This window comes from Penicillium angulare, assembly GCF_028827245.1.
Source record: "Penicillium angulare strain IBT 27051 chromosome Unknown utg000003l_segment0_segment0, whole genome shotgun sequence".
In the NCBI taxonomy this organism is placed as follows: domain Eukaryota; kingdom Fungi; phylum Ascomycota; class Eurotiomycetes; order Eurotiales; family Aspergillaceae; genus Penicillium; species Penicillium angulare.
The window spans coordinates 2042461-2054927 of NW_026623162.1; the positions used below are offsets into that span (position 1 = coordinate 2042461).

Consider the following 12467-nt stretch of genomic DNA (forward strand, 5'->3'; position numbering starts at 1 on the left):
GACTGACAGTCTATCTATCTTTTTTCATCACTTTACTTTGAATTCAAATTTCAACACCCATACCGGTCCATGAGGGCTCTGAAATCAGGATCTTGCAATAGCTCCTTCGCGCTCAGCCGTTTTTCTGGCGCGTAGATAAAAACTTTCAACATGATAGTTCGCACCAGTTCTTGCTCCGCTGCATCAGCATCGGGGCGAAGGCGTGCAATTTGCGCAGCAAAGCCCCCCTTTGGATCAGCAATTTGAGACTGATCATACCATGAATCAAGTCCTTCGGGATGGTTATAGAGACCTTTCCACCTTTCAGGTAGTGGGCCTAAGCATTCAACCATAGCAGTTACAAGCCCACCTAGAAACCATCTAGGAAAGGGAGTGATTGTAAGATAGAGCTCAGAGAAAATGACCATATAGCTCCATATATCGCAAGCAAAGCTAGGGTTATACTTATGAAATCGTTCTGGAGAGCAATAATACTTAGGTGTCCAGCCATGTTGAGTAGTAGTATCGTCAATCTTCTTTGATAGACCAAAATCAGAGAGATAGAATCCGTCTGTATGAAGGTCTGAAGGAAATTCGACAGTAGTCACAAGCTCCCGAGGTCGCATCTTTTTTATTTTCTGCTTATACTATAAATTAGAAATCAATTGGAACTCACAGATATCGCTTGGATGGTTCAAGCTGCTAACTCGGAACAGCAAGAAAACTTCTGTTGTTTAAACTTAGCAACTGTCTAGGTGAATTAACCCAACTCGACGATCTATTGCGGGGAAAGATAACCTTATCACATCATCCACTGGCATCCCTCACGTCTCCTCACCTCACCCTTATATGATTCCAGTCCCACATTCATGAGAAGAAACCCGATATCAAAAAAACATATATACATCTATACACTATGAAAAGCCGACATCGCTCAATTCTCGCTATTCTAGCAGGGACTACCACTGCCCTAAGTGCCCAGCAACCCTTAGGTGAGGCCGTTCAGCAGCAGACACACACCAAACCCGAAGAAATAATATCTTCCTCGCCTCTTCTATCCTTCCACCGAAATATCGTAGATATCCCATCAGTCAGCGAATACGAGAAGAACGTCGGAGAATACATAATCGACTTCCTCCATTCACAAAACCTAACGGTTGAGAAACAAATCATCCCTGGAACCGGGAAAGAAAACGAAAACGAAAGATTCAATGTATACGCCTATATCGGAGAGGATAGATACCCCGATATCCTCTTAACAAGCCACATCGATACCGTCCCTCCATATATTCCCTACTCCCTGCATAATCCAACTAGAAGAAGCGGGACTTTCAATCGAGAAGATCTAGTCATTGCCGGTCGCGGCTCAGTAGATGCCAAAGGAAGCGTCGCAGCCATCATCTTTGCAGCTCTAGAGACTATCAAAGAGAGTCCCAACGCGTCAGTTGGTCTATTATTCGATGTCGGCGAAGAACAGTCTGGTGCAGGAATGAGACATTTCTCTGATTCAGACCTTAATCTGACTCCACCAACTTATCGCACTATTATATTTGGTGAGCCTACCGAACTCAGTCTCGTTGCGGGACATAAGGGTGGCATACGATTCAAGCTTATTGCGAATGGAAAAGCTGCACACTCGGGATATCCGTGGTTAGGCAAAAGTGCCATCTCGGCGATTTTACCTGTTCTTCAACACCTTGAGGAGCTTGAGGATATTAGTTTCGAAGATGGGGGTTTACTCAGTAGTGAACTGTTTGGGAAATCGACGCTGAATATCGGGTTGTTGAGTGGTGGACTAGCGGCGAATGTTGTTCCTGCTTATGCCGAAGCGACGGTTTCTGTTCGTCTTGCTGGTGGGTCGACAAATGATACTAGAAGGATCATTCAGAGGGCCGTGGATCGCGTTACTAAGGGGGATGGGAGTGTGGTTGTTGATTTTGGAGATTTGGAGGGTGGTGCAGCACCTCAGTATCTTGATGTGGATGTTGATGGATTTGATGTTATTACGGTGAACTACGGGACTGATGTTTCTTCGCTCGATATTCATGATGAGGGGGTTAAGAAGGTTAAGAGGTATCTGTATGGTCCTGGAAGTATCAATGTTGCTCATGGTGACAACGAGGCCATTACTGTTGGTGAGTTGGAAGAGGCCGTGAAAGGATATAAAAGGCTCATTTCGGCTGCTTTGGAGAAAGATTCGAGATAAATTTAGATATTCACGGGGATCAATGTGGTTTATGTCGGAATAGTATGAGACAGGACGATGTGGTTGAATGAGCACAGAGGCATATTTTCATTTCGTCTCGATATTGAGCAAGATAGAACAGATAAAAAAAAGTACAGAGTGGATGTGGTTCCCAAACACCGGTCAGGATGCAAATTGTAAGACATTATGAGAAGTAGAAAGGAGAAAGAGGAAAGAGGAGAGGAAGCAAAGAGAAACAGAAACGGAAACAAAGATAGAGGAGTCAAACGATTAGAGCCAGATGACTAGCTCAACACCTCGCATCTTCCATCGAGGGTATTCGATCTCACTTGCTAGGGACATATCGCTCACTGCCCACGGCGGGGACGCTTGTTGTCATTTCCCATACGTGGACCTCGTGGACCTCCTTCGCCGCCACCACCTGAGTTGTCCTCTGGGTTAGGACGGCCACGCTTGCGCTGACCAGAGTTTCCACTATCACGGTGATTATCACGGTCACGGCCTCGGTCACCTCGACGCTCTCGTTCCCGATCACGGTTTTCGTTTCGATTACCGCGGTCTCCACCTGATCCCCAACGGCGTGAATTATCGTCAGTTGGTAGAGGGGGTGGAGGAGGGGGAGGAGGGGGAGGTGGTGGTGCTCCCGCTGATGAGGAAGGACGAATACGGCCCTCGTTTTCGATGGGTGTAGAATTGGGGTTAGGAGGGCCACCCATGTTTGGTGGTCCATCATCCCGATCACGGCGATCACGGCCATCTCGGCGTCTTCCTTCTTCACGCGAACCAGGGTTGTTTCGACGTTGAGATTCACGAGATTCAGTAGGTCGGTCACGGTCACGATCCTTGTCATCACGACCACCAACTCCAGCAGGGCCAACATCACTTCGGCGAGCACGGTCACGATCGCGTCGGTCTCCACGACGGTTGCTATTGCTATTGCCAGAATCATCACCGCGACGATCACGGTGACCATCACGATCGCGATCATTGTTACGACCTGAACCACGTGCATCGGGAGCAGCATCGTCAATCAGATCGCCGCCTCGGCCACCAGCCCGCGCGCGGGAATTACTGTCATCTTCAGGACCGGTTGGCACTGGCGCAGGGCGATTTGGGATCTGAGGAGAAGCATTCGGAGCATTCGATTGGCGGTTTGAACCTCTTCCACGAGATGGGGGTGTGGCATTTCCACGCTCAGCAGTGGGGCCTCCCTGTGTAAGCACGTTGTTAATGCCAGCGAATCGTTTATCACTGCGTCCACGGTCATTGCCAGACCCGCGAGATCCCGAAGGGGGATTTACCCCAGCACGTGGACCAGAAGGCGGGACCACCGCGGTGTTGGGTGGGTGCTGTGGAGGCGGCACTGAGTCCTGCAAGACCTTGAGCCGGTCAGGGTGGATACCGGCTGTTTGAGGTTGTTGAGGTTGCTCAGAAGACGGTGGTGGAGCGGCAGGAGGCTGATCAGGACGTCCACTTTGACGCCTGGAACCCGACGGGGCTGGGCGCTCGGGTGTGGACATTTTATTGTTGGGCATGCTGGGAGGAGTAGGCAGGGCGCCCGAGACATTACGGCCATTTCCTCTTCTGTTGCGGGGTCCCGATGGAATTTCATTTGGTGGCTGCAGTCGACCGTGATCCGCTTCTGGGCCAACTGGTGGTTTTGGTGGCTCTCTTGAGTCACCGCCAACACGATCACTTCGAGGACCTCTAGGAAGATCATCATGACGAGGGGGCTGTGGACCTGGACCAAAGTTACCAGAGCGACGCTCGTTGGGGAACCGCTCGGGGCGATTAGGCAATTCAGACCGTGGAGGCGATGGTCCACGCGGTGGATATGGGCGTCGATCATCCTTTTCTGGTCGAATGGGTTCACCACGACGCGGACCATCGGTAGGGCGATCCGGAAACTCAGGCATCAGCTCGGGCCGAGCAGGAGGTTCACGGCCATGGAACGAATCCGTGGTCCGCATACGGCCAGATCGATCCATCGGCCATTCTGGTTCCCGTGGCAGACGGCCCTCACGATACGGCGGCGGCCCACGCATCGGATCATCTGGAAGGGGTCTCATTGGGAATTCACGATCACGATCTGAAGGTCGTCCGTGACCTCGAATATCACCGGGAGGCCCATCGAATGGACGGCTATGATCTGGTCCTCCATGGCGAGTTCGCGGGTTGAAGTCGGGATGCCTGTCTCGTCGATCGTCCAACACATCGGGACGTGCAGGCAATCTACCCTCGCTTATGCGGGGGCGGCGTGCTTGCTCGCGAGGATTGATCCGTTCAGGCTCTGGGCGCTTCGGGATGTCGGCTGGACGGCCTGAATCGGGAGCTCGAGAGCCTGACTGCGATCTTGTCGGCTGGTCTGCTTGAACACGTTGTTCTGATGAAGGCTGGTCAATGGAAGGAGAGTCTACGCTGGTGTCCATAACAGTAGACGTATTTGCTGATTCTTGGGAGGCCCCAAATTGAGGTCCAGATTGTTGAGTCGCATCTCCCGCGTCAGGTGCAGAACCAGTGTCCATCATCTTCGCATCTTCAATCTCGCCATCTTCCACTTCCAGTTTGCCAGTAGCATCCCGTTTCGTAGAAGTCGAACTAATTGGTGCATGTTAGTTAAAGCGTAATCCAGATATTGATATTCAATGTATGTTGACTTACTCTTGAGCCGGAGGACTGAATTCGGGGGCTGTTGCATTCAGGTTTGTTGGGCCCGAAGATTGTGTTTGGCCGTCAAGAGGTTGGGAACCAGCTGGGGGCTTTCTTTGATCGACCTTCAGAGTGGTGAACTGTTGAGGAAGCATCCATTGTTTTTCTCGTCGGTTGAGATCTCCGATAAGCGAAGCGGCAGGAATCTTAACATCGTCTCTCTCATCGTTCTTGCTTAGGTCGGTCACGCAGGTCAACATCTGCTTACCCATGACGTTGACAGCCGGGTAATGTTGAACAATAGCCTTGAGAACACTGATGGCATTACGAATATGCATGTATTCGCCCCCAGTAAGACAGGTCTTGAGTACCTTGGTGAGCCATTCGTGCCACTTGTACAATAGACGCCCAAACTCAACGAAATTCAAGAAATGATCAGAAGGGATGTTTATGGCAAATCCAGGAAGGTCTCGCTTGGAGCCATATGCCTCTCTTTCGTAAACTGCTTTATCGGCATGCCAGCGGCCCAAATCACGCAGGACCTCGTTCAAAAACCGGCCCAGATTGTCTGCTTCCTTTGAGGTACAAAGGAAAATCAATGCAGTCAATCTCTGCTCGCGAAATAAATGGTCAATTAGCCCCATAGTCCGAAATTTCGGTGCTCCAGAGCTGTGTAAGAACTTCAGTAGTTTGAAAGAGAAAAAGGCGTCAGTGGGAGACAAGAGCAAGCGAGGAATGAAGCATTGTTCGAGTAAAGCAACATTCAGAACATCGTGATGGTGAGGCGTGGTAGTGAACCAGCTATCCTTCTCTTGGAGTAATCTTCTTCGGGTTTGGTCATAGGCCTTCAAGTGATTCTTATTCTCGTCTAAAATCCGATCCTGAAGCTGGGTGATATGTTTCTTCTCTTGTTCTTTGCGTCTCGTGCCAGCCATGCTGAGATCAGATCTATCGTTATTGATTGCCACAATGCGGCGCTTCAAGCGATCAATCTCATCTTCATAAGACCTCCCAGGAACGTGCACATCGTAGGGAGAAAGTTGCCAGAAAGTTGTATAGAAATGTGCTCCCACAACTTCCCAGATCTCAGACGGCAAAACAGATTTGACATTGTCGATCAACTCTTGCATGACAGCATTCGACGTCAGTGGTTCAGGAGAAGCACCTTCAATAGGAATGCCGTTTTCGTCCTTGTCAATGTCCATGCTTGATTCGGCTACATTTTCATTGGACTCGGCCACGGCTTCTCCTTCATCGCCGTTGTCCATTTTCACATCGTCAGAGGGCTGCTTATCTTTGTTCAATGATTCTGCCTCTTGTTTAGCACGTTCAACGTCGGCCATTTTTCGAGAAACGCTAGGGCGTCGAATCCAGAAGGCGACCTCCGGCTGGATACCAAATTCTTTGATTAAGGAGGCGAAGTCGGGGACAAAGGAATCAAACTCTTCTATAGACAAATTGCTGCGTAGTAGTTCAAGGTACTGAGTGAGAATGCGGTGAATCTCGTCAAAGATATTTCCAAGCAATTTGAGCTCGGACGAGGATTCTTTGAACACGCACGTCAGGCGTTCTTGAGCGATAGCAACCAGGAGCTGTCCAGCGAGACGAGTATGGGTCAATGACTTTATAAGCCGCCTAGATGTGTTCTTAGATTCATGCCGTTTATCCAGAAGTTGCAGAATTGTCTGCGCCTGAAGTAACTCTCCACCAGCCATGGCATGAATTTGGTTGTCATTGAGACTGTTGTCGGAAATAATACCAGCCATCGAAGTAATCAATTGCTCCAAGACAATCAAGTCGGTGGAATTGTTATGACGCAGCTGCTCTACGACATACTGTAACAGAGGAGCTGGGTCCATGACAGAATATCGCTTGAAGGTTCGACCAGCAAAAGTTGAGAGGGCGTTTAACCAACGACTTGTGAGCAAACCACCCTCTTGGACACGGCTTCTGCCCTTTTGACCCAGAGAGTTGATGAGCGACCAGGTCAAGATATCATAGCCCAGGTTTGTGAAATAACGAGCACACTCAACGACGACTTCGATGAGATTCTCATACGACTCGATCTGACTAACAGCCACGTTGATAACGATTCCAGGATTGGCATATGCAATCTTAGCCAGGGATCGGGCCATGGGCTTGACATTTGTTTTGCTCAACCTTTTGAGTACATCCTTGGTTTCAGCCTTTGCCTGATCAAATGCATCTTTGATATCAGGCAATCTAGAAGTTTGACCAGAGTACCACTCGGCGTACATATTGTATCGGACGCTGCGAGGAAAGAAGCTAATGAGGTCAAATATCTCATTCACGACACCAGGGTTGGCCTTCGTTAAGCTAACGGAAGGCAAAAGGAGGCGCTTGCACAAATCCAGCCAACGTGCTCTATTTCCATCCGAGTCATCTTCAGACAAGCTGGCCTTGCCGATACGCGCAAGCTTCGTCAAAAGACTGGCATCTTGTCCAATCTTATGTCCGGAAAGGTTGAGGAATGAGGAGCAAAGGGCGAACACGTCATCAACAGACTGACAGATCGGAACGTTGTCAGACCAGTCGTCCCAGTAAAAGCGATAGTCAGTACCATCATTTGTGGCATCTTGTTTGTCCAGCTGAGCCCAACGCAGGACGCGCCGCGGGGTAGGTTGGATGAGTCGAAGCTTGCCTTTAACCACACCTGCCTGGTCTGTACTTAAGATTTGTTGCTCCCCAGGGAAACCTTCAACGGAGGCTAGAGGACGGAGAGGGGTATAGACCTTGCTTAGGCAGTGGTGGATGATTCGATGAATGAATTCAGGCAGTTCGGGGTAGCCATCCATAAGCCAAGGGAATTTGCTCATAACGAAAAGAGCCTCCGGGATAGCGCCAATAGCTAAAAGGCTCTTCAAGAGCATGACCTTTTGGTCTGATGGCTCTGGAAGATCATTCTCCGTTTTTGTTGACTGTTTGTCGGCGTCCTGATCCTTCGATGGAGTGGCCATTCGAGTCTCAGATTCTCGGATACGAGATGGGGGAAGTGTGTCGTCTGATAGAGCACCAGCCATCATGAGAGCATTTATTCCACCTCCTGGTCGCGCAGCCTTCTCCCTCTCTGCTTTCTCTGTCATCTTCTCTGATTTCAACGCATCCATAGATTCATCGGATCTCCAAAGGTGAGCATAGAGATCGCGAAGGGAAATAAATCCAATCTTGATGAGAAGGGCAGCGAGGAATATCAGATTATGGGGCAGGGTATCAGATTTTGTTCGTGCATTTGAGGAATAGAAACGCAGCTTGAAACCAAGAAGTTGTGCAGCAACTCGATTGCCTTTAGGAGGCAGTGTTCCCGTCTCTTCGATCCACTGCTTGAGTGCGTCTTGCTCTTCGGGGAGGCTGTTCGCTTCCGGGAGAACTTGTTCCTTGTCTTGGTGGGAGAGTGGCTTGCGACCTATTTCGAAGAAGGCTTGCACTCCGACTTGGCGCACACGATCCCAGAAGTCTCGGTCGCGCTGCTCATTAGATTTCATGATGTTCGTACGTTCCTCTTCCGTTGTGACCCATACTGGCGATCCGGGAAGCGCCCAGTTGGGTAAGCCAGAAGCACAACGAATTCCTTCAACTGCGTAGAGCGGATCTTCCTTGGGCCACCACGAGCTGGCGCGGAGCAATTTCACAAAAAAGCGATACTGCTTTACCAAGACAGCCGCGAATACGTCCAATGTCACGTCCAGTACGCGGCCCACATCCATATCGAAGGCTCCGACCATCGCCTTCACTCTTTCAAATGTATCTTGAACAACTTCACCCGTTGGCGGTTCATTGTTACTTGTTGTGAACAGCTCTGTGAGAAGCTTCGAGTATCCTTCAGATTCCTCGCGCAGCAAATTGTAGTTTGATTGTCGGTAAAGCAGGTTGGTCTGTTTGCGAATTCCCATGCGTGCAAATGTCTCCCGAACCAGACCCAGCGACTGTAGTAGAGGAGTATCAAGCTGAAGACGCATAAGAGAGGATGGTATCGAGGTTGCATACACAAGCGGTCTTAGAGCAGGATTGGATGTGTCGGCGTCTGTGAAAACGGAGAGCGTGTCCAGAAACAAAGAGCGCGAGTCAAATTCCAAAGTCGAGAATTTGCGTTCTTCACCTCCCATTTTGACATCATCCGATGCAACTTCATCTCCGATAATATCCTTAACTGTAGAACCGGCCTCGAACGGAGGGAGGCGGTCATAAATCGCAGATCGAATGAGCTCCTGGTAAATCGATGCTAGGCGTGGCAAATCCTGCTGCGATCGAGCCGCATGTCCTACCTCGACAACCTTACCCTTTCCATTCGACGACCACTCTTTCACGATAGTATCTGTAACGTACTCGTAGTCATAGGGAGGGGGTGGCCTGGCGGGGCGACTGACAACAGTATCAGGTCCAGCTTGGGAGGAAGGTCGCGGTGGTGCGTTTGAGACGAGAGTGTTGGGTGCCGAAGAGGGAGTTGGCTGAGCGACCGCAGACTCACCATTTGTCTGCGAAGGCTCTGGCGCATCCTTGGGCTGGGCTGGTGGCGGAGGAGACATCGCGCTTTGTTCTCTTTGCTGGGAACTCGAAAAATTTTGGTTATCGTGAGACCGGCGGCGGGAATCGTTTCGAGGACCGCCTCCGCGATTCGACTGTCGGCGATATCGGTCGCGCCCATCGTGTTGGTCTCGAGATGGACTCGATTGGTGTCTACCGTGTCCTGCCATGTTGAGAGTACCTGGGCGATGGGGCGACGGTCGCGGACCTTCGTTGTTCACAGAATCGCTGGACCAGGTGCGCTCGTTGCGCTTTCTCTTTCCTCCCTGCCCAGGCGCCATAGGTGATATATGGCGAGTTCAGACGCTGAGGGCAGAGATGGTGGGTTGAAAGGCCTGTAGGTTGCAGCTCATGGGGTTGACTCTGTAAGAACCGCGTAGGGCGATTGTCAGCAATTGGAATGTCGATAAAAGCATGCAAGCTTCAGATCAAACGAGCCATATTGTATCATACCAGTCATAAACTTCATCAAAGAATCGATAATGAGGCTGCGCGGCGCAGAGAGCAGCGATGGGGATGAAAAACGTCGGCTCCAAGCTTGTTCGGGAGCAAAGACAGAGCCGGTGAATATTCGTGCCTGAGGTGTCAATGGCCATCCGGAGTATTCACCGACGGGGCTAGTACAAAATCAGTATACAAGAGACCACAACATGAAAGAAATCGAATATACAAAGGGTGTAGTGAATTAAAAGAAAAGAATGTATGCCTGAGTGAATATGTATACCTACTTTTCGAGCTACCTGGTTTTCGAGCCTCAAACTGTAGCTTTGCTTGGGTGGGGAGTATCATTCTGCCTAAAGACTATTTGTATGCAGCCATGGCCATCATCTATGTACCTAATGTATCCCCAAAACTGCCAAGCCACAACTATATACACAGCCCTGGAGCCCCACGGCGAGACATGGCTGTGACAGTAATACTGGGTTGGGTCAAACTATCAATTGAGACATTTCAAAAGATTGGGACGTTAGGAAGATATCGTTTTTGGTTCATTTCCTAAATATCATAGATAATCGTGGAGCTCATATTATAACACGAAATAAATGACCTTTACAGCCCGAGACCCTTCGCTTCAAGAGCAACAATATCCGGAATCAAGTCAATTAACTTTGGCTGCTTAGGCTCCCAACCAAACAGCTTTCGTGCACGAATAGCATGGCCACGAGAGTTTGAGCCCCAAGCATAGAGACCGACAGAAAGGATTTCCGAAGTTCCCTTCGCATCCAAAGTCTCAACTTCAGGCGACTCGATATACTTTTGATCAAACGCAGCTTTAGCCACGGCGCGCTGAACATCACCCCAGACAAATGAGCCATTTTCAGCGAAGTAGTATCCTTCATCATTCCAGGTGGCCTTGCCGCCGCCCTCGCTAGCGGCATCACCCAGGGCGAGGTAGACATTGCTCAGATCCTGAACATGGACCTGGTGCCAGACGTTCTCGCCCGGCCCAACTAAGAAGCCCTGACCGCGCTTGATCACAGCTGAGCTGAGTAGATAGACTTGAACACTCTTAGTGTTTCCAGGTCCACGGCCCGGTCCGTAGATTGTTGGGGGACAAACGATAGCGGTGCGAACACCGGTTGGGTTGCCCTTGCCAGCATTAATGATGATTTCGTCGACATTTCGGTGCAGCGCATCTGCGGGCAGATTGACAAGCTCATTGACACCCTCCCAGTCGTTGTATTCCTTAGTACGATTGATGCCGTATGTGTTTGCGCGTTGGTCCTCCACAGTCAGAATGCCAGTTCCGGAGGTATGGATGATCCAGAGAGGTCGCTCGGGGGTGTGGTGCTTGGCGCCTTTAGCAATTGCCTCTGCTGAAGCGACGTGGTCGCAATCCGCAAAGTCTAGAAATTTATTCATGAGCTGTAGTCAACTCGTAGGCGCCCAATTATGAACTTACGGAAAACAATGTCGGCTTTCTTCACCTCTTCCTCGATGGTGTCGGCGGAGTCGAGGTCGCCGTGTACAACTCGGACCTTGGGGTATTTGCTGGAAACCACAGAGGCCTTCTCCTTGTTGCGAATTAGAGCTGCAAACTCCCAATCAGGGTGGGCATTAGCGACGGCGTAGAGACCGTCTCCGCCAATATAACCGGTAGCACCAGTGCTATAAATTTGGTTAGACAAGAATGATTGCTACCGTAGGTGGGGTGGGTACTAACATGAAAACTTGAGGAGCCATGCTGTAGATGAATGTGATTTCTGTCTTCGAATATAAAGAGTTGGAAAAGAGAGAAGAAAGCAGAAGAGATGAAGTCGGTTTAGAGCGATTTCTATTGCTTTGAAATCAGCTTAATGGAGGAACTTGGTCCGAGATGGAGACCAAGAGTGGGCAAAAGTGGGGTTGTGCTCATAGATGATCCGATGTCATGTCATGCTGTGTATGCTTGCAAGACAGTGAGCTACCCTAGTGCTGCTACCCCAGTGATCTATCTACATAAATTGAAGCTAAGTTCGATCTTGCGTCAGATGGACTGTCTTGAATATTGTCAAAGATAAACAATTTAACCCCACAAAAATAGTATATGAAGCTTATTTAGAATGGCGGGGAGCTAGGTAGGTATTTTTGCCTGAGGTGTTAACATCTTGCTTCCCCCACTTATGCGCAATGATGTGATTTATAAACTCATTCTACTTATGGTCTCGGCTTTAAATTCAACGTGAAGACTTCCCCTATGCCGACCCCATTCAAATCTAATTTGTTCGGGCTCACCTGAAGCAAGTACGCGAAGAAGCCCACGTTCTTCGAGATCCTGAAAGATCTCTTTCTGAAATTGATACTCCTCATATTCTCCAGACTTTGGCACTTTCACCACGATATGAGAATACACTCGTAAACGTAAGATAGCCTTCCACTCTATATCCAGTGAGCACGGGGGAAATGATGCTGGGTATCCAAATCCATCAGTAATGGATATGAATGGGAAATGAATAGCAGTAGTAAAAAAGAAAGCCAAAAAGCAAGTTCTTTGTACTTCAGGGGAAAGACTAAGAATGAAAGAATCAATGTGGGAAAGGGGAAGCCAGATCAGACATGTCAAATTCTTCGCAATGTTGTATAATTGCAGTATCTAAGACATTATACACAG

The 12467-nt window shown here is 49.4% G+C and overlaps 4 protein-coding genes across 4 annotated transcripts; 1 reads left to right on the plus strand and 3 right to left on the minus strand.

The window, feature by feature from the left end:
- Nucleotides 1-50: 50 nt before the first annotated feature.
- Nucleotides 51-605, minus strand: N7478_002927 (uncharacterized protein; the record flags this gene model as incomplete). The annotated part of the gene is made up of 1 exon (XM_056919141.1): nt 51-605. The coding sequence occupies one exon, from the start codon at nt 603-605 to the stop codon at nt 51-53; it is 555 nt and encodes a 184-aa protein (XP_056782299.1).
- Nucleotides 606-895: 290 nt separating this feature from the next.
- Nucleotides 896-2185, plus strand: N7478_002928 (M20 family metallopeptidase; the record flags this gene model as incomplete). The annotated part of the gene is made up of 1 exon (XM_056919142.1): nt 896-2185. One exon carries the CDS (start codon nt 896-898, stop codon nt 2183-2185), a length of 1290 nt encoding a protein of 429 aa, XP_056782300.1.
- A 347-nt stretch (nt 2186-2532) lies between these two features.
- N7478_002929 (putative THO complex component (Rlr1)) lies at nt 2533-9657 on the minus strand (the record flags this gene model as incomplete). The annotated part of the gene is made up of 2 exons (XM_056919143.1): nt 2533-4783; nt 4847-9657. 2 exons carry the CDS (start codon nt 9655-9657, stop codon nt 2533-2535), a joined length of 7062 nt encoding a protein of 2353 aa, XP_056782301.1.
- A 769-nt stretch (nt 9658-10426) lies between these two features.
- Nucleotides 10427-11560, minus strand: N7478_002930 (putative nucleoside-diphosphate-sugar epimerase; the record flags this gene model as incomplete). The annotated part of the gene is made up of 3 exons (XM_056919144.1): nt 10427-11223; nt 11280-11485; nt 11541-11560. The coding sequence occupies 3 exons, from the start codon at nt 11558-11560 to the stop codon at nt 10427-10429; spliced, it is 1023 nt and encodes a 340-aa protein (XP_056782302.1).
- Between the last annotated feature and the right edge of the window lie 907 nt (nt 11561-12467).